Here is a 15,583-nt window from a genome sequence, read left to right on the forward strand (position 1 = left end):
GAAATGCAATAGTTCTGTGGCACTATGCCCAGTTTGCATTGGATGTAGTGGGAGGATACAATAGACTTAGAGTCATCATAATTCTCACTCTGTCACCTTCACAGGTACAGTACATATGCAAATGATGCCAGCTCATCTGCTATGTGGCAGACGGTGAGTTAGGGTTGCTATTCATTGCTGAAGGAATACTCATCTCCTTTCCCTCACTCTGACCTTTTCTGTTCAAGCAGATGCAGTGACTTTATAAATTTGGATTAAATTCCACACACTAAACACTATGTCAGTTCTGGAAACACTTTATAAAATAGATAGGGTCATTTTTTAACCATTTGTACCTGTTTTTACATTTAAACATTCTTGAAACAATTATTGTTAATCTACTAATGCACCTAGCTGCATGCCAGAGCAGTGACAAAGGAGAGAGAGATATTTTAAAGCTTATTTAAAAAATTTATATAACGATACTTTGTTCTTTTTATATAGAATGATTAATTAAGAGTTTTTGCTTACGGATTCTAAAACCACATTTAGTTTGGATTTTAACAGATGGCTACTAGATGTTAAAAATACACCAGCTGATTGTAAAAAACCATTTACTGAGAATCAATAACCATGTAATTGGTACTTCATGTATTAGTTGTATAGCTGTTAGCATTTAAGTTTAATGTTAATAACATTATTATTTTATTAATGTTCAGCCTTATAAAGTCTAAATTAAATGCCTATATCTGGAAATTTTAAATCAGAGACTTAATCCAAATTGGTTAATTATCAACACAATAACCCCTCATTTAATATAAGTATAATTTATGATGACTGAACCTAACATATAAGACAAAAGAAATTACTGAGATACTGTTACAATTAAAGTAATTCAGTCATAAAATGAAAGACCAGCAGGCACTTAAAAATTAGTTACATTGACACACAACTCACCTGTTATAGCCAATAAATATGAATAGCTTATTTACACAAACAGAATGCAGACCAGGCACAGTAATTTAAGTTGAAAAGAGATGACATTGGGAGCAGGAAGTATTCTCCTGATGTAAGTAGATGACATAAAAACCCCTATCGGACTGCATTCAGTATCTGATTTTCAAGGACTGACTCACTGCATAAAAGAAGCCTTTTGAGGAAATATTGATCTACCAACCATAATGCTGCAAGCTGTTTGTCCTCCGGAGTGGCATTAGGGCCTGAGTGGGTTTTTAGCCTCACAGCATACCTTTAAGAAAGAGGAAAAGCCAATGTGAGTTAACAGGAGCCCACTTTCTATTATTGAGTGTGCTCCTTATGGAGCTATGCTGATTCATACCATTTGGAGATCTGCCCTATTACATTTACTTTCTTAGTTATCACGAATTGATATGTTTCTGCTTTTCATCTTGTGCTTCGGAGCTATTCTATTAGCTCTGCTTTCTGGCTCTTTTCAAGCAGCAGTAACTCCTTTAGATGTCTTTCTGCTCCCTACCTCTCCCTATGGTGTCATCCTAAAATCTTTTCTCCTGCTGGGGAGAACCCCAACTGCAGGGAGTCCATTCAAAAAGGTTTCCACTGTACTTAAGGGCAAAAGACAGCATGCCACAGAACTAGTGCTCTAGTATTGTCCTCATATGGCATATTTTTGAGTTTGTCTACCCAGGTTTGCTCCTTCAAGCACAGCAGAAGGGAGAATGTGGCTCAGACTATTTTGGTCATACAACATTACATTCAAATTCTATAAATATTAAAAACCTACAGTAGTAGCACTGCTGTTGCAATAATGTGTGTGCTATCTAGTCACAAATCAGTTCCTGGAAATATCAACTTTCAGTTGAATACTTGAGCAGTGAATAACATCAGCACAGCATATAATACTTCTGGGCTTGCTTCCAGAAGAATACCTGTTTCCTGTAATTAGTTGATTGTATTTCATCTTTATTTTGGTTTTCAAACTCTTACTTTGACATCAGTACAAATATTTTTGTGTGAATATTTTCTTTCTCCAGACATTCATGACTAACCAGATCCATTTTTGGACCACAGCTAGCAAGCAGATAAATAATTCACTTAACAACTACACAACGCTCACTGTTTGCATACATGGACATCCAAGCAAAATTCAGTTCCAGAATTACAGCCATAAAGACACTGTGGCTAGGGAAAAAATTACACATAAACTGGGATAAGTGATCAGAAACTGGTTAAAATCTGTAACACAACACAAGTTCAGGACACATAAACCACTTTCAAAATGGCTACAACTGGTTTAAGATAAACCTGGATAAATGCAGCATCAGACTTAACTGATCTAGGTTAAATTTGTTTATTGAATTTCTGTCCTAGATCCCCTCCACATTCAAGTTAACTCACAGTCCCCCAGCATCCCAGGATGCTTTGCAACACCCCTGCAAACCACTCCCCAACAAGGAGGACAGCTAGTTTTGGCCCAAATTGTCTGTTCCAGCTGTGCAGGGAGATGTGCTCTAGCGCCCCCCTGGTTCTGGGCTGAGCCACTGCAGGCATGTGGCTGCATTTCCAGAATCAAAAGTGAATGTCTGTCACCTGCTTATTGGTTTAATCTATGCAGTTTAGACTAACCTGCAAAGACGGAATCTATCCAGCCTCAGGCTCTGCACATTAGATTAATCTAATGGGCAGTAAGGTGTCACCATCTACATGTGAACAGCAATTAGATACAGGTACTAGAAAATGGCACATGAAACTAATGTGCCAAAGTGCATGTGTAGATGATGACTGGGAGCAAATTGCTTCTGGTCGGCCTAGACGTGTCCTGATCTCCATGGGTCTGGGAAAGCTACAACAGATGCTGGGCAGCTGCCTCCCAGCCATGTGGAAATTGGGACCCATCCTGATCTCCATGGAGCAGGGAAAGCTGTTCTAAGAAGACGGGCAGCTGCCTCCCACCCCTGCGCAGCTGGGACAGCTCTCCTGGCCATATGGAGATTGGGATGGATCCTGATCTGGGTGGGGCTGGGAAGCAGCTGCCTGCCAAGCTGGAACAGGTTCCCTTGTTCTCCTGGGGCTTGGGGCCAGCCCCAATCTCCCCATGGCTGGCAGGGAGCTGCCCCTCCAAGCTGGGACAGTTCATCCCACCACCCTGCACAGATCAGGGATACCTCAAGAGCAGGTAGGGGCTGGCACCTATGGGGGCCTGGAGCTCCCCCTGCCTGCAGCAGGGGTGCAGAGCAAAGAAGAAGCAGCCCTGGAGTGGGCTGTTCCTGTTGGGTACAATTTGCTCCTGATGCGGGCGCACATGGAGCCCAATGTGTACCTGATGGGATGGAATGGCCAGGGCAGCAGCTTTGGATGCCACCTTTGAAGGAGGGATGCAAAAATAGCATCCATCACTGTGTGGAGCTGTCCTGCTGCACTTCTGTCAGTATGCAGGCAGAAGAGAGGTCATATTGGGACAGAAATACAGTGGAAGTATTTGTTACAAATCATCAGAGAAATCTGGGTGAAAATACCCACTTTAAAAGTTTTGCAGAAATTTAGTGCTGGTGAAGACTGCATGGCTGACTGCATGACTGAATGCTTTCTGTCCAAGCAACAGATTTCGCCCTGCTGTTAACAGTGCATATTTCTCCACTGATGAGCTTATATTTTGGAGAGATTTCTTCTCTGGGTGGGAGTGTAGCTCAGACTCTATGATAATTCACTCTTTGCTTTCTCTGCTGATAGTGCCAGTAATGGTGCCAGTTAATGTCAGGCATAATGGAGAGAAAGGGGTTGTGACGAAAACACTTGTCCATTAACAGTACATTTTACCTAGGCTTAACAACAGGGATATAGTGGTAATGATTTTGGTTACAACCAGTGGGCATGTCCAGATGAGTGCGTACGTGCATTTCCCCGGAGATAAATAGCAGCAGTACATAGTTGTGCCGCTGCTACTTGTCCCTGGAGAATGCCCATGAATATGGCAAGTTTCCCCTGGGGGGGGGAGAAGTGGTAGGGAAGGCTGGGACCAGCACCTGGGCTGCCCCCAGCAGGCTTACCTGGGATCCTGGGGGCCTCCTGGGGCTTCAGTGGCAGCAATTTGGGCTGGAGTATGGCTCTGACCAGCTAGGCTCTGGTTTCAGGCAGTGCACACTACTTCCACATGTGCCACCCCACTTTTTTGCCATGGGTTTTTTGATACTGGGTTCTCCTGGTGTCAAAAAAACCCACTGCATTGCAAATTAACAGCATGGAAAATGCCTGCATGTGTTGTGTGTGCGGTTTGCAGCACCGCAGACAGATTGGCAATTCCAGAAACCACAAGTGCGTCTTGTCTGGACACACCCAGTGAGGCCTGGGTAAGAACTGATCACCAAACTGTCGAAACTCCATAATTACATTAACAATTGCTTGAATCACTGAGGCTGCTCTAAATGATGAACTAGCTTTGTGAATATTCTTATCTCTAATATCGGCCCATGCATAAAGGCATTCTTGTGTATTAATTTGTCAGTGTGGAAGAAACCTACTTATATTGAATGGAGAAAATACCCAACCCCCACTCTTACCTGATAAGTTCAACTGTTTCTGAGTACATTGTATAAGGGGATTTAGATTCCATGGGGCCTTGTTCCATAGCATTTCCACATTCAATAAATGACAATGCTGCTTCAGCATAATTAAGTGCCTTTCCAAATTTCTCCACCTTGTAGACAAAATAAGGACACAGAGAAATAGTGAAGTCACCACACTATGGTTACAAATGTAGGGATCTTAGAACAAACTATGCATAGATAAGGTTAACTCAAACTGATATGAAATGGACTGTCAAAATCCAGAAGACTTACAAATATTGAAAAGAGGAAGGCACATTGTAAGAAAGAAAATCCTGAAGTCACAGAAATTTATGAATAAAGTTGAACAAATAAGTATGGATAATATAGGAATAGAAGCTGCAGAAGAATCAGAGCCAAAACAGAAAAAGAAAAAAATATTACAATCCAGTAAGCATATAACTTGCCATGCTCATTTGAATATTTCTTTCAATGCAAAACAAAGCAAGGTAAGGATTAGCTTGTAACTAAGACAAATCAACAGCAAATATTGAAACCTTTTTGGGCTCTTGCTATAGGGTTAAAGGAAAATAAACAGGGGATGCATCTACACAAGATGCTTTACTGCTCATTAGGGTAATATAATGGTCAGTAAAGTGTCACCATCTACACATGTGCAGCAATTACTGTGCAGTAGATTAGTCTAATGCACTATTTTCTAGTACCCGTAGATACAGGTTGAAAATTCAGGTGTATTAATTGCATATGTAGCTGCACCCAAGGAGCCTAAGATCTAGAAAAAGATAGAGATGGACCTTTGGGTGAGATTACACATTACAATTAGACCATATTAAAAGAATTCAAAACTTGAATGATCACCCATTAAGGCTTGTTAACAAGTGCTAAGTGCCATCTAGGTGTCTTAAAATTGTGCCACCTAGGGTGAGGATTATCTTTAAATCGTGCTACATAGCTAGAGTTAAGTTAACTTCTGGGTGTTCACCTGGGATAAAACCACCATTTTGCAGTCCTCCAGTATCCCAGAAGGCACTGCTTCCAGCTATCATCCACGACTCTATGGCCCTGGACTAACAGCTGGGCAAAAGGTTGATGGGGATGGGATGAATAGGGAGGGAGGGAGGGAACAGGGGTGAAGGGGGACTGAGGGGGGCATGGGAAAGGGGTGAAAGGGGGGGCAGGATTGGGGGCAGGAGAGAGAAGGGGCAGGGGGATGGGGGAGCAGGTGGGTGGAGAGTTGCTGAGCTTCTGCCCCCTCTGCCCTCCAAATTTCCCCCCACTCTTCCCCTCCACCCCTCCATTCCACTTACTTCCTGTGTTCCCATCAGTCCCCCCACCCCCAGATTGCTGCCTGCTACTCTGATCTGGCTGAGAGTGGCAGAGGTGCCAGTGGAAGGGTTCCTCCTCCCTGCCTCCTCCTGGGGTTCCTGCAGACCATGCTGAACCTGTGCACCCAGATCCAACCCCGCTGGGCCCTGCAACTGAAGGGGAGGCAGGGGGAGGGGGAAGGGGGAGGCAAAGAGCTGCCAGGCAGCTGTGGGGCCTGGTGGGGGCTGCATCTGGATGCATGAAGGCGGAGTGGGCTGCAGAGAGCTTAGAAGCAGGCACGGAGGGAAACCCCCTTCCCTTGCCACCACTGCTCTCTGGCTGACTGGGGCGGCAAGGTAGTAATCCATGGATGGATGGGTTGATTGGGAGGTGTGTGTGTGTTGTGGGGGGGAGGGGGGTTGATCTGGGGGCTGATGGAGGGCAATGGGACTATTTAGAGGGGTGGAGGAGGCAATTCAAGTGGTGCATGGGGCCTTTTTACCCCCTCCTTCCTGGCCTATACTGTGGTTTGAATGCTGCTGAGTGGAGAAGGCATGGAGCAGACTTGCAGCCCCTAGCCACACACCTTTGTTCACTGCCCTCTAGCAGCAGGTCTGAGCAGTGCACATTAGAAAGGGTTTTAGCCCTGAGTGTGTGACTGATCACTAGCACTAGCTAACCTTAACACAGACTAATATCCCTTAGAATTAGCACCTGCTAACTCTAATATGTAATCCCACTCTTTTTTCCAATCCAACCTGGACTAACACTAAAATACTGACATTTTAAAAATCACAGTTCATTTTGGTTCCTTTTCTCATTCAGCTTTTGTATATTATCGTGTTTCTGTCAAGGAGCAGAAAGAATTGTATGAAAAGCCTGTCCTTGTGTGAAATTTTCTGCCTAATTTCTAGATTAAAGAATATTAGATATGCTGGGATTAGCTTTCAGAAGAACTTCCAAACTTCGGATGCCTCCTTACTCAGCCTTCCTAACTCTATGAAGTAGTCTAGAACCTAAATATAAACACTGATACTATGTAAAAAGAACTCAGTGGATGCATCTACATGTGCTATTAGTGCAAAGAAATAAGCTCTGGCTCAGTTCAAGCTGGAGTCAGCTGCTCCTGGGTGCAGCGTTTACACATGCACCTGGAACTACAGCACTTTGTGCCAGGATGGAGCAGTCCGGGGCTGGCAGGGGGCCCAGGGGGTCTGCCCCAGGCTCCGAGTGGTGGCATCAGGTGGCAGAGGGGCTGGCTGGGACACAAGGGTGCTACAGTACAGGACTAGCCAGCAGACAGACCCTGCACTTTAGCACCCTTGTGGCCCATCTACATGTGCATTTTGGCAGAGTAAATTACTCCACCATAGGATAGTACAGTCTTTGTAAAGGACAGTACTATCCTACAGCAGAGTTAATTAATTTACTGCACCCTAATACTGGTGCACGTGTAGAGTGTGATGCTTTACTGTGGAGCTAACTAGTCAACTCTGCAGTAAAGCACACGTGTAGATGCACCCAGTGAGTATCACTCTAAAACCCTTAGATAGATAATATGCATTTATTTTTAAGATTTTTAAAAGAATAATGAGTATTGGATAGGATACAAGCAAATCAGGTATAGAAACATTACATGATATCAAATAGTAATCAGTGAGGTGTCTAGTATAAGAAAAATACACAGAATTAAAAAGATCTACAAAAGAAGATGAGCATCACAGAAATAAAAGGTGCTTCTACAGTATAGAATAGAGTATAGAATTCAGTATAGAAGCAGGAGGATTAGAGGCAAAGAAGAAAAAAAAAGAGAGAGGAGAGAGACATCAGAAAAATATAACAACTCAGTAATGGTTGCTTCTCATTCATGTTTCAGTGTTAATCCAACAAAGATAATGATTACTTCGGAGCTAAGAAAAATAAAAGCCATGGTAAAAACATACTAAATTAGGATATAGACATTTAATTTAGGAAACATCTCTGAAAATCTGAGCCTTTGAATCCTGAATACTTCCAAATTCTTGCCAGAGGGAAGTAATCACAGAATCTATGGGGAGTATAATTCTCTAAGGGAGTATAATTCCCTAAGTAAGAACAATGTGTCATCCCCAGGCTGCTCTCAAACTAGTGTGAAATCAGCGCCAAGCTCAGAAGTAGCTTTAATAGTTTTATATCTAAAACAGTGATCTCATCTGAAATCCTCCTCACTGACTTTTTCTCTTAGCCACTCTTCAATCTCCTGCCCTCACTACTCACTGGCGAAGGTTACTTTTGACTTTAGCTACTAAAAGGTTCACCTCTGTTCTATTTCCCCTCTCTACTACTTTTCCCCTCTTTGCTACCTTCAGCACAGTTAATCCCTTCCTCTTTGGCTTTCTCTCTTTTGTTGACTTGCTTGATTGTGCTCTCCAGGTTTTTTCCCCTTTTATTGATTTCTCCTTCAACACTTCCTTCAGTGGCTCTTCAACCTCCCATTTCCTATCCTCTGTTTTTATTGTTAGGGGTTTCTGTCTTCAATCCTTTGTTATTTTTACGTCTTTATGCTCCCACAACTTCAACTACTTACTGCCTCAATGTGTATGAATCTTCAATATATATGAATCCCTCTGCCCTGACCCCTTTTCTCTTTAAACAGAACCCAGGCAATATAGAGAGGCATAAAACTCATGAGGGTCCTGGAATTACCTGGTAGATTTTTTTTCCACAAAATGAAAGGTGAAGTAGTATTCTTTCCTAAGGGATAAGGATTTAAATGATAACTCTGGAATGGGGCACTGACTTCAACCTATTTTAGGTACAATGGCTCTCAGTAATGTAATACTAAACACTTTGTAATTTTAAAAATAGATTTATCTTACTAGCATCTCTGTAAGGGTTGGATATCCTATTACTCTTACTTCATACATAAAGAACTGAAGTAGTGGAAGAGACCAGGGTCCAAATCCTACTATACTTTCATGGGCCTAAGTCTGTGGTGGAATATGATTGCCAAGGTGTGTGCCTACCCAAAGAAAGTGGAATCCTCTTATCTTAGCCCAATAGCCTAGTGATTACATTGCCCAGAGAGTGGGAGATGTGTATTCTAGGCTCCCAGATGGGGTATCTTCTCCTCCCCACCATGTCACAGGCCAGGCATGGCACAGAGCACTCTCTAGTCCTCCTCATGAAATTTGGCCGGCCAACTAGGGCAGCCAAGGGGGGAAGCAATGTGGATCTGAGAGGAGGAAAGCAAGCCAGAAGGAGCTCCTATACACTGTGAGCCTGTTCTGACACGATATAATTCCAGAGGCTGCTGGAGTGAGGAAATTAAAAGTGCCCCACCGCCATTTTTCAGTGTTGGGACACTGATACATGTGAAGCTCTGAGTGCTTTTAATTAGTGTGGCTCTCGGAGCTGCACTAATTAAAGTACCCCCCCCTCCCCCGAGCACATGTATAAATGCCCTCGGGGTAGCTGAGAGGGGGAGGAGTCCTGGGTGCTGACTGGGGGGTGCTGAAATGGAGGTAGGCAGGTGCTGGAACGATGGCAGGAGACTGGAGGCTGCAGTTGTGCAGAGCTAAAGCAGGTGTGTGGCAGGGGTAGTTGCTGCAGGGGAGGTGACCAGCCTATTTTACTGCGCATTAAAGCGCCATGTAAAAAACTGCGATTATACTAATGTGCAGTAAAACAGGCTACTGTGCATTAAGCGTCTCTTAAAAACCAGGCACATTCATTACTGTGTCTTAAGGCAGCCTAATGTGCATTTCTTTAATATTTCACCTTGGAGGTACTAAATTTAATGTGCATTAGAAAAAGTGCCTTAATGCACGTGTAGATGCACCCAGTTTACTTGAGTGCACTGAGTTACAAAAACCAGTGATTTCAAGCCACTTTTCTGCTCCTTTGAACCTGAGACAGTACAGGGCAAAATGCCTCTGGTGGTCTAAGTTAGGGCATGTATACATGGCACAAAGCAATGCTGTGTAAAGCTACCCAAGCTAGCTAGCTCAACAACACAGCTGTGTTAGCGCAATGCTCTGCCTAGGCTCAGATGCTGAGCTGTTCATCTAGCACTGTGCTGCGTTTACGTCCCGCTCAGTCAGTCAAACACCAGAACTATCTGGCCACTTTCCTGATGCCAGCAAAATTGAAAAAAAAAAAAAAAAAAGCAGTTTGAATGGGAACTTGCAGAAAAAAAAGCATCCATAGACTGGATTATGTTAAACATGGCTTAGACAGGGACTACGGATTCTTATCCCATTACCTGGATTAGTTTTTGTGATCCCTTTGTTCCTATGGGTTCGTTTTTGTTTGTCCCCGCACTTCCTCTCTCTCCTCCTTCCCACTTTTCATGTATTTGTATCACTAACTCCACTTTATACACTGCTCTGTTCTTGCCCTTTCACAGCTTCTGATGAAGTGAGTTTGAATTCACAAAGTCCTATGCTCTCTATATATCTTATTTAGTCAGTCTATAACAGGGGTGGGCAAAATACAGCCTGTGGGTCAGATCTGTGGCAAGGCATTTTGTCCAGCCTGTGGCAGCCTGTCCAGCCCTTAGCCCCATCCAGCCCAGGTGTGGGTGGCAGCCTATGCTATGGCTTGTAAAACTGGTCCCACTGCCCCTTGGCACCCACCAGGGCTGGGGTGGCACAGCAGCCAGAGTCCATTTCCTGGCAGCACCTACAGCAGTGGCTCCTTCTGGCTGCTGCTGCTGGATCCTGCTCTGCTGCCCAGGCACTCTGGCCTGTCCACCCTGCACCTACTATCAGGGGTGCCAGATGGAGCAGGTAGAAGGGTTCTCTATGTTGACTGGGCAGGAGCAGCATGGACAGGATGTGTGCTGCTGGATGTTGCCATGGGCGGGCGAGGAGCAGTTTCTCGGAGCAGGACAGGTGGGTGTGGGTGGCAGCGTGGCTGGAGATTGGGATCAATGACAGTGCAGGGCCGAGGCCTGGGGCAGAGCTGCCACCCCTCCACCCCATGTCCCTGAGATGGGTGCTGGTTCTGTGGGCAGGGTCATGTGGGGAGCAGATTGAGGGAGCATGGGAGCCACTTAGGGAGTTTTGGTGAACTGTTGTGGTGGGGCTGCTGACTTGGCAGAGCAGGGAGTGATGACCTGGCCTGCAACAGCTCACTCAAACTCCCTAAGTGGCCCTCCCACCAAAATACACCCTTGGTCTATAAGATGCAAATTTACCCTGCCTTCATACTCCTGACCCCAGGTCTGCTGTTCACAAAACAAATCCTGCTTGCTGACTCCTACCAAGACATACCAGGGACATTAAGAGCCAAGACATACCAGGGACATTAAGAGAGTAGGTAGCTAGAGGACTAGAGGGTGCTCTGGGCCCAGGGTGGCCAAACTGTAGCTCGCTGGCACGGTACTTGTGGCTCTTACCCCGCTTTTTGAAGCTCCATTCACTTTTCCCGTGATTGCCGGCTCAGGTGCTGGGGCAGCAGCCACACTGTTTACCTGAGCAGGGAAAGCCGGAGTGGCTCGACACGGTGGTGGTGGTGGTGGGGTAACTCAGCACCTCCCCCCCACAACTCTCTCACCAGGTTGCTCAGCACCCCTCCCTCCCTGCTTGCTCTCCGGCTCTTGAACTTCAGTGGAGGATTGGATGTGGCTCCCAGGGTGAGAAACTCTGGCCACCCCTGCTCTGGGCAATGCCTAGCCTGTGACCTGGTATTTAGAGCACTTTGCTGCGGAGCAGGAAAGGCAGATGCCACCCCGGCCCCCACACTGGGGTGTGGGGGCAAGTGACCTTAGGCTAGAGGGCTAAAAGGAACAGCCCCAAACAGCCCCAAGCACTCCCAAATGCTGCTGTCTCAAGACACATAGCTGGAGCAGGGCCTGTGAAATGGACTCAGAGCCACTCCAAGCTGTCTCCTCTATCACTCTCCGGTAGTCCTGAGCGGGAGTGACTAGGCAAGGATTACCATATATTCACCCAAACAGCATGTCCCCCTATATAATATACAGCATGCCCTCACATATAATTCAAACCTTGTTTTTGAAAAGCAGCCTGAAGATCAAATATCTTCCTTTGTAGTAGCTAAGCCTGCTGCTAGATGGGGTCTGTGGACCGACATGGTGTGCTGTATTTGGGGACATGCACCAGGTTCAGGGCCACATGCTGAGTGGGACCCAGTGTGCTGGGTCCAGGGCTGCATGGCATGTCATGTCTCAGACAATCCTGCATGCCAGCCAGGTCTTGTGCATGAAACCATGTCATCTGACCAGGAGGCTCCCCACAGCTATGCAAATTTGGCGGTGGGGGAATGGTCGCAGTGTGGTTCCCAGAGCCATAGCAATTAACAATGCCACTGCTTTCCTGCCACCAAATTTCCAGATGCGTGGGTGCCAGGGGCACTAACAGGCATCCCAGCCAGGATTAATTGCCCAGTTGGCTAAGCCTGCCAGTCTCCAACTGGTGACCTCACCCCCCGGGCTGATGAACCAGCTGGCCACTGTTAGGGCCTCCTGCTTGGCTGCTGGGGAGAGTAACCTCCCCATTTACCATATTTATCCAAATGCAAGACAACTTCAAAGTTAAGGTTACTTCTCAGTAGTTAGATTCTATATGTGGAAACTTCATAAATTTGTTACAATATTTCATGTACAAAATCTAATTATTGGAGGGTCATCTTAAATTTACCCTCCCCCACCATTTCTACAACAAGGGAAAGCAGCGGCAAGGGGACAGGCAGTGGGAGAGACAGGTAGTTGGGGGGCAAGCAGACCCCTTGCCTCCCCCCACCACTTGTCCTCCATGTAGTCTGTACCCATGGTATCTGCACTCTGTCACCTTCCTCTGCTGCCTGCCCCTGCATCCTCTATGCTGATGCCCCCCAGCACCTGCCCCCCCACGGTCCCTATGCCCCTGTTGCTGCATCCCCTGTCTGCCCTCTGCAGTCTCTGCCTCTCAGTGACTCCCTGCAGCCTCTTCCCCACTGCAGCTTCTGCCTCCCTGCCTACCCACTGTTGCCCTCCACAGTCTGTTCCACCCACCAGCCTCTCTGCCCCTTCCCTACCCAGCTACTTCCATGGAGCACATGGATGCTCTCCCATTCTCTCCCAGGGCACACAGCACATGGAAGCTTTAACCCTGCCAAGCCATGCAGCAGTAGTAGTGGCAGCCCTGGCCCTGAGATACTGCTGCAGGCCGGGCAGGGGCCAGAGTGTCATAGTTTCATAGCTGCCAATACTACTGCTGCATGGCTTGGCAGGGTTAAAGCTTCCATGTGCTGTGTGCCCTGGGAGAGAATGAAGCTGAAGCCATGCCAGACAGTAAGCAGTTGTGGGGGAGGGACAGGGAGGAGGACAGAGGCTAAGGCGGGCAGGCAGGTAGGCAGGGAGGGGGCAAGTGGCTGCTGCAACTCTGACTCTGGCCTGAAGCCCAGGTCTGGGCTCTGATCTGGGTCCGGGGCCAGTTGGAACTGCAGCAGCAGCCTGCCCCTTCCTCTGCCTTGTACCTGAATCCAAGATGAGGGACTTTCCCCTATGCTGAATGGAGGGAAAAAACTTGCCTTGGATTTGAGTAGACATTAATTCCATGTGCAGCAGCTGGTTGTAGGCCAGCCAACAGCACTTGCTGAGGTTCTACTGTGGTAAGATTCCTTGGAGCCTACACTCTTGGTTTTCTGACATCTGACCATGTTTGGCCCTGTTTCTGGACTCTGGTTATTTGGATATTCCCCTTGATTTAGGTAACTCTGATTTGGCCTGTAACTTGGACTCTGTCCTTAGAATTCCTCCTTGGTTTGGTAATGTGGTTTCTAACTTAAAACCCTGGCTCAGCCAATAACTTGGACTATTGTCCTAGGTGAAGATCTGCAGCAGCGCTATGAGCTTTGTCCCATGGACTTCTATTCTTTGTATAACTCTCTTCTGTCTCTGAGGAACCTCAATGAGAAGTGGGGAGGAATGCCTCCTTTGTCTTCCAAATAGTCTCCATTTCCCCTTTGTTAGTAGAATCCTCTGCTGGTTTTTTAAAGCAGCTGAAGTCTGGGTCAAAAATGTGTTTAATGCCCTGGTATATTGTGTGAAAGTGGCTACCTTGGAGTTATGCAAAGGTCTGATAAGGTAAATGACTACTTGTGTGTTACTATTTAGTTTGGACAGTACATGTAAAAGAAACGGTCATATCTGGCACTGGAGTGAGGGGCTTTATCCAAAGCCCTTTGGGATTAGTGGGTCGCTCCTATGGCCTTTGTGAGCTTGGCAGTGGCCACCTAGCAGAGTTCTGTGGTTTGAGGCTAGAGCCTAGCCAGTTAATTGTAGAGACAGCAACCCCCAGACTCAAACATTTTGGAAATCTCACTGAGTCCCTATTGCTCTAGTTACTAATTAAAGCAAAGGAATAAATGGAAATTTTCATTTATCCAAGCCTTTATCTCAGTAAGCCATTATTTGTTAAGTTATAGTTTATTGGGCTATGAACACCTGATTATATAAACATTTCTTAATTTAACAAGCCCAGCCATCCCTATAATAGCTTTTATAATTACCCCAGCTATACTGCATTGATGAAGAGGCTGCATTACAAATATAATTTGGAACAATGTATCTAGAAGGAAAATGTTCTCACCATTGCATCTGCTTTATGTTTCTTCCGTTTAGCTTCTTGCATAAAGTAATCTGCATTGCGTGGCCTACAAGGGGAGAATAAGAATATGCATTATTATAATTTGTGAAGTGTTAAGTATTTCCAAGTTATTTGTCCCTTATTTCAAATCTGATTTGCAAACATTTTTGTGAAGAAAATGCACTTAACATGAAACTGTGCATTTTGCTCTTCCAAATTACTGCGTGTGAAGACAATAGCATTTATAACTGGTCTTTTTCTTTACAAATTAGTGATCAAAGCAAAACAATATGCTAATAAAATTTGTTTTTATGGATTATATAGACTTCTTCCCAAATTAGTAGAGGGCTGAGCTGCAAAGCAGGAATAAACACTAAACAGGACAGGCAATCCCATCTCTTGATCTTTCTTCTATACTCACCCCCTCCTTTACTCTTTTGCTTACCCGCTTACCATCCTCTAGCTCAGGACTGTCCACTTTGGTATGGCCAGGGGCTGCAAGTGGTGCCAGTGTGTGGCCCCTGGGCTGCACACTTCATGGACCACATGGTATGGGAACAGCCCATATCTAGCATCCCCCCTACAACTTTGGGCCCCTGAGCTCTTCTTCACCATCCAGCAATGGGAGAGGCTGCCACCAGAGCCCACAGGCCACCAGTTGGACAGCCCTGACTTAGCTCTCTCATCTCACAACACATGCTTTAGTTTTCTAGCATTTTAAACAATTTACCCTTTACCTTACTTACCTGCCCCATCTCCCTTTTTCCTTCCAGCTCTAAATGTATTGAGCACACAATTGCAACTGCAGTTTAGGACTTGTTTCTTGCAATTTCACCCTAGACTTCCTTCAATATCACTTCTGTCCCCTGCCTTCTGAATCTGCTTTTTGCCAAATTCTCTGGTGACTCCTTCTTAGCCAAATCTCCAAACCAGCTCTCTGATTCCCGTTAGCCTTCTTTCACATGGTTAACCAGGCACTTATTAAAATCTTGTTCTTCCTCAGTTTTCATGACTCCGCTCTCTCCTGGCCTCCCACTTGCTTGCTAATTGGTCTGTTGGTGTGTCCTTTAGTAGATATTCCTTCACACCCCCTCAGTATCTCAGAAGGCATCACAAGCCTTGTCCTTGGATCCATTCTCTTCCCCATTTACACCTTATCTAGGTATAATCTCACTTAAAAACACTCTT

At 45.6% G+C, this 15,583-nt stretch overlaps 1 protein-coding gene across 1 annotated transcript in view; it reads right to left on the bottom strand.

The window, feature by feature from the left end:
- AFF3 (AF4/FMR2 family member 3) overlaps positions 1-15,583 on the bottom strand; it is a 57,087-nt gene that overhangs the window by 8,665 nt on the left and 32,839 nt on the right. The window contains exons 5-7 of the mRNA XM_025207217.1: positions 14,399-14,462; positions 4,515-4,651; positions 1,157-1,228 (exon numbers count right to left, since the gene is read on the bottom strand). Of these exons, the coding sequence (XP_025063002.1) occupies positions 1,157-1,228; positions 4,515-4,651; positions 14,399-14,462 (273 nt within the window). The remainder of the gene's footprint in view (positions 1-1,156; positions 1,229-4,514; positions 4,652-14,398; positions 14,463-15,583) is intronic.

Source organism: Alligator sinensis, unplaced genomic scaffold (assembly GCF_000455745.1).
Source record: "Alligator sinensis unplaced genomic scaffold, ASM45574v1 scaffold144_4, whole genome shotgun sequence".
NCBI classification, from domain to species: domain Eukaryota; kingdom Metazoa; phylum Chordata; order Crocodylia; family Alligatoridae; genus Alligator; species Alligator sinensis.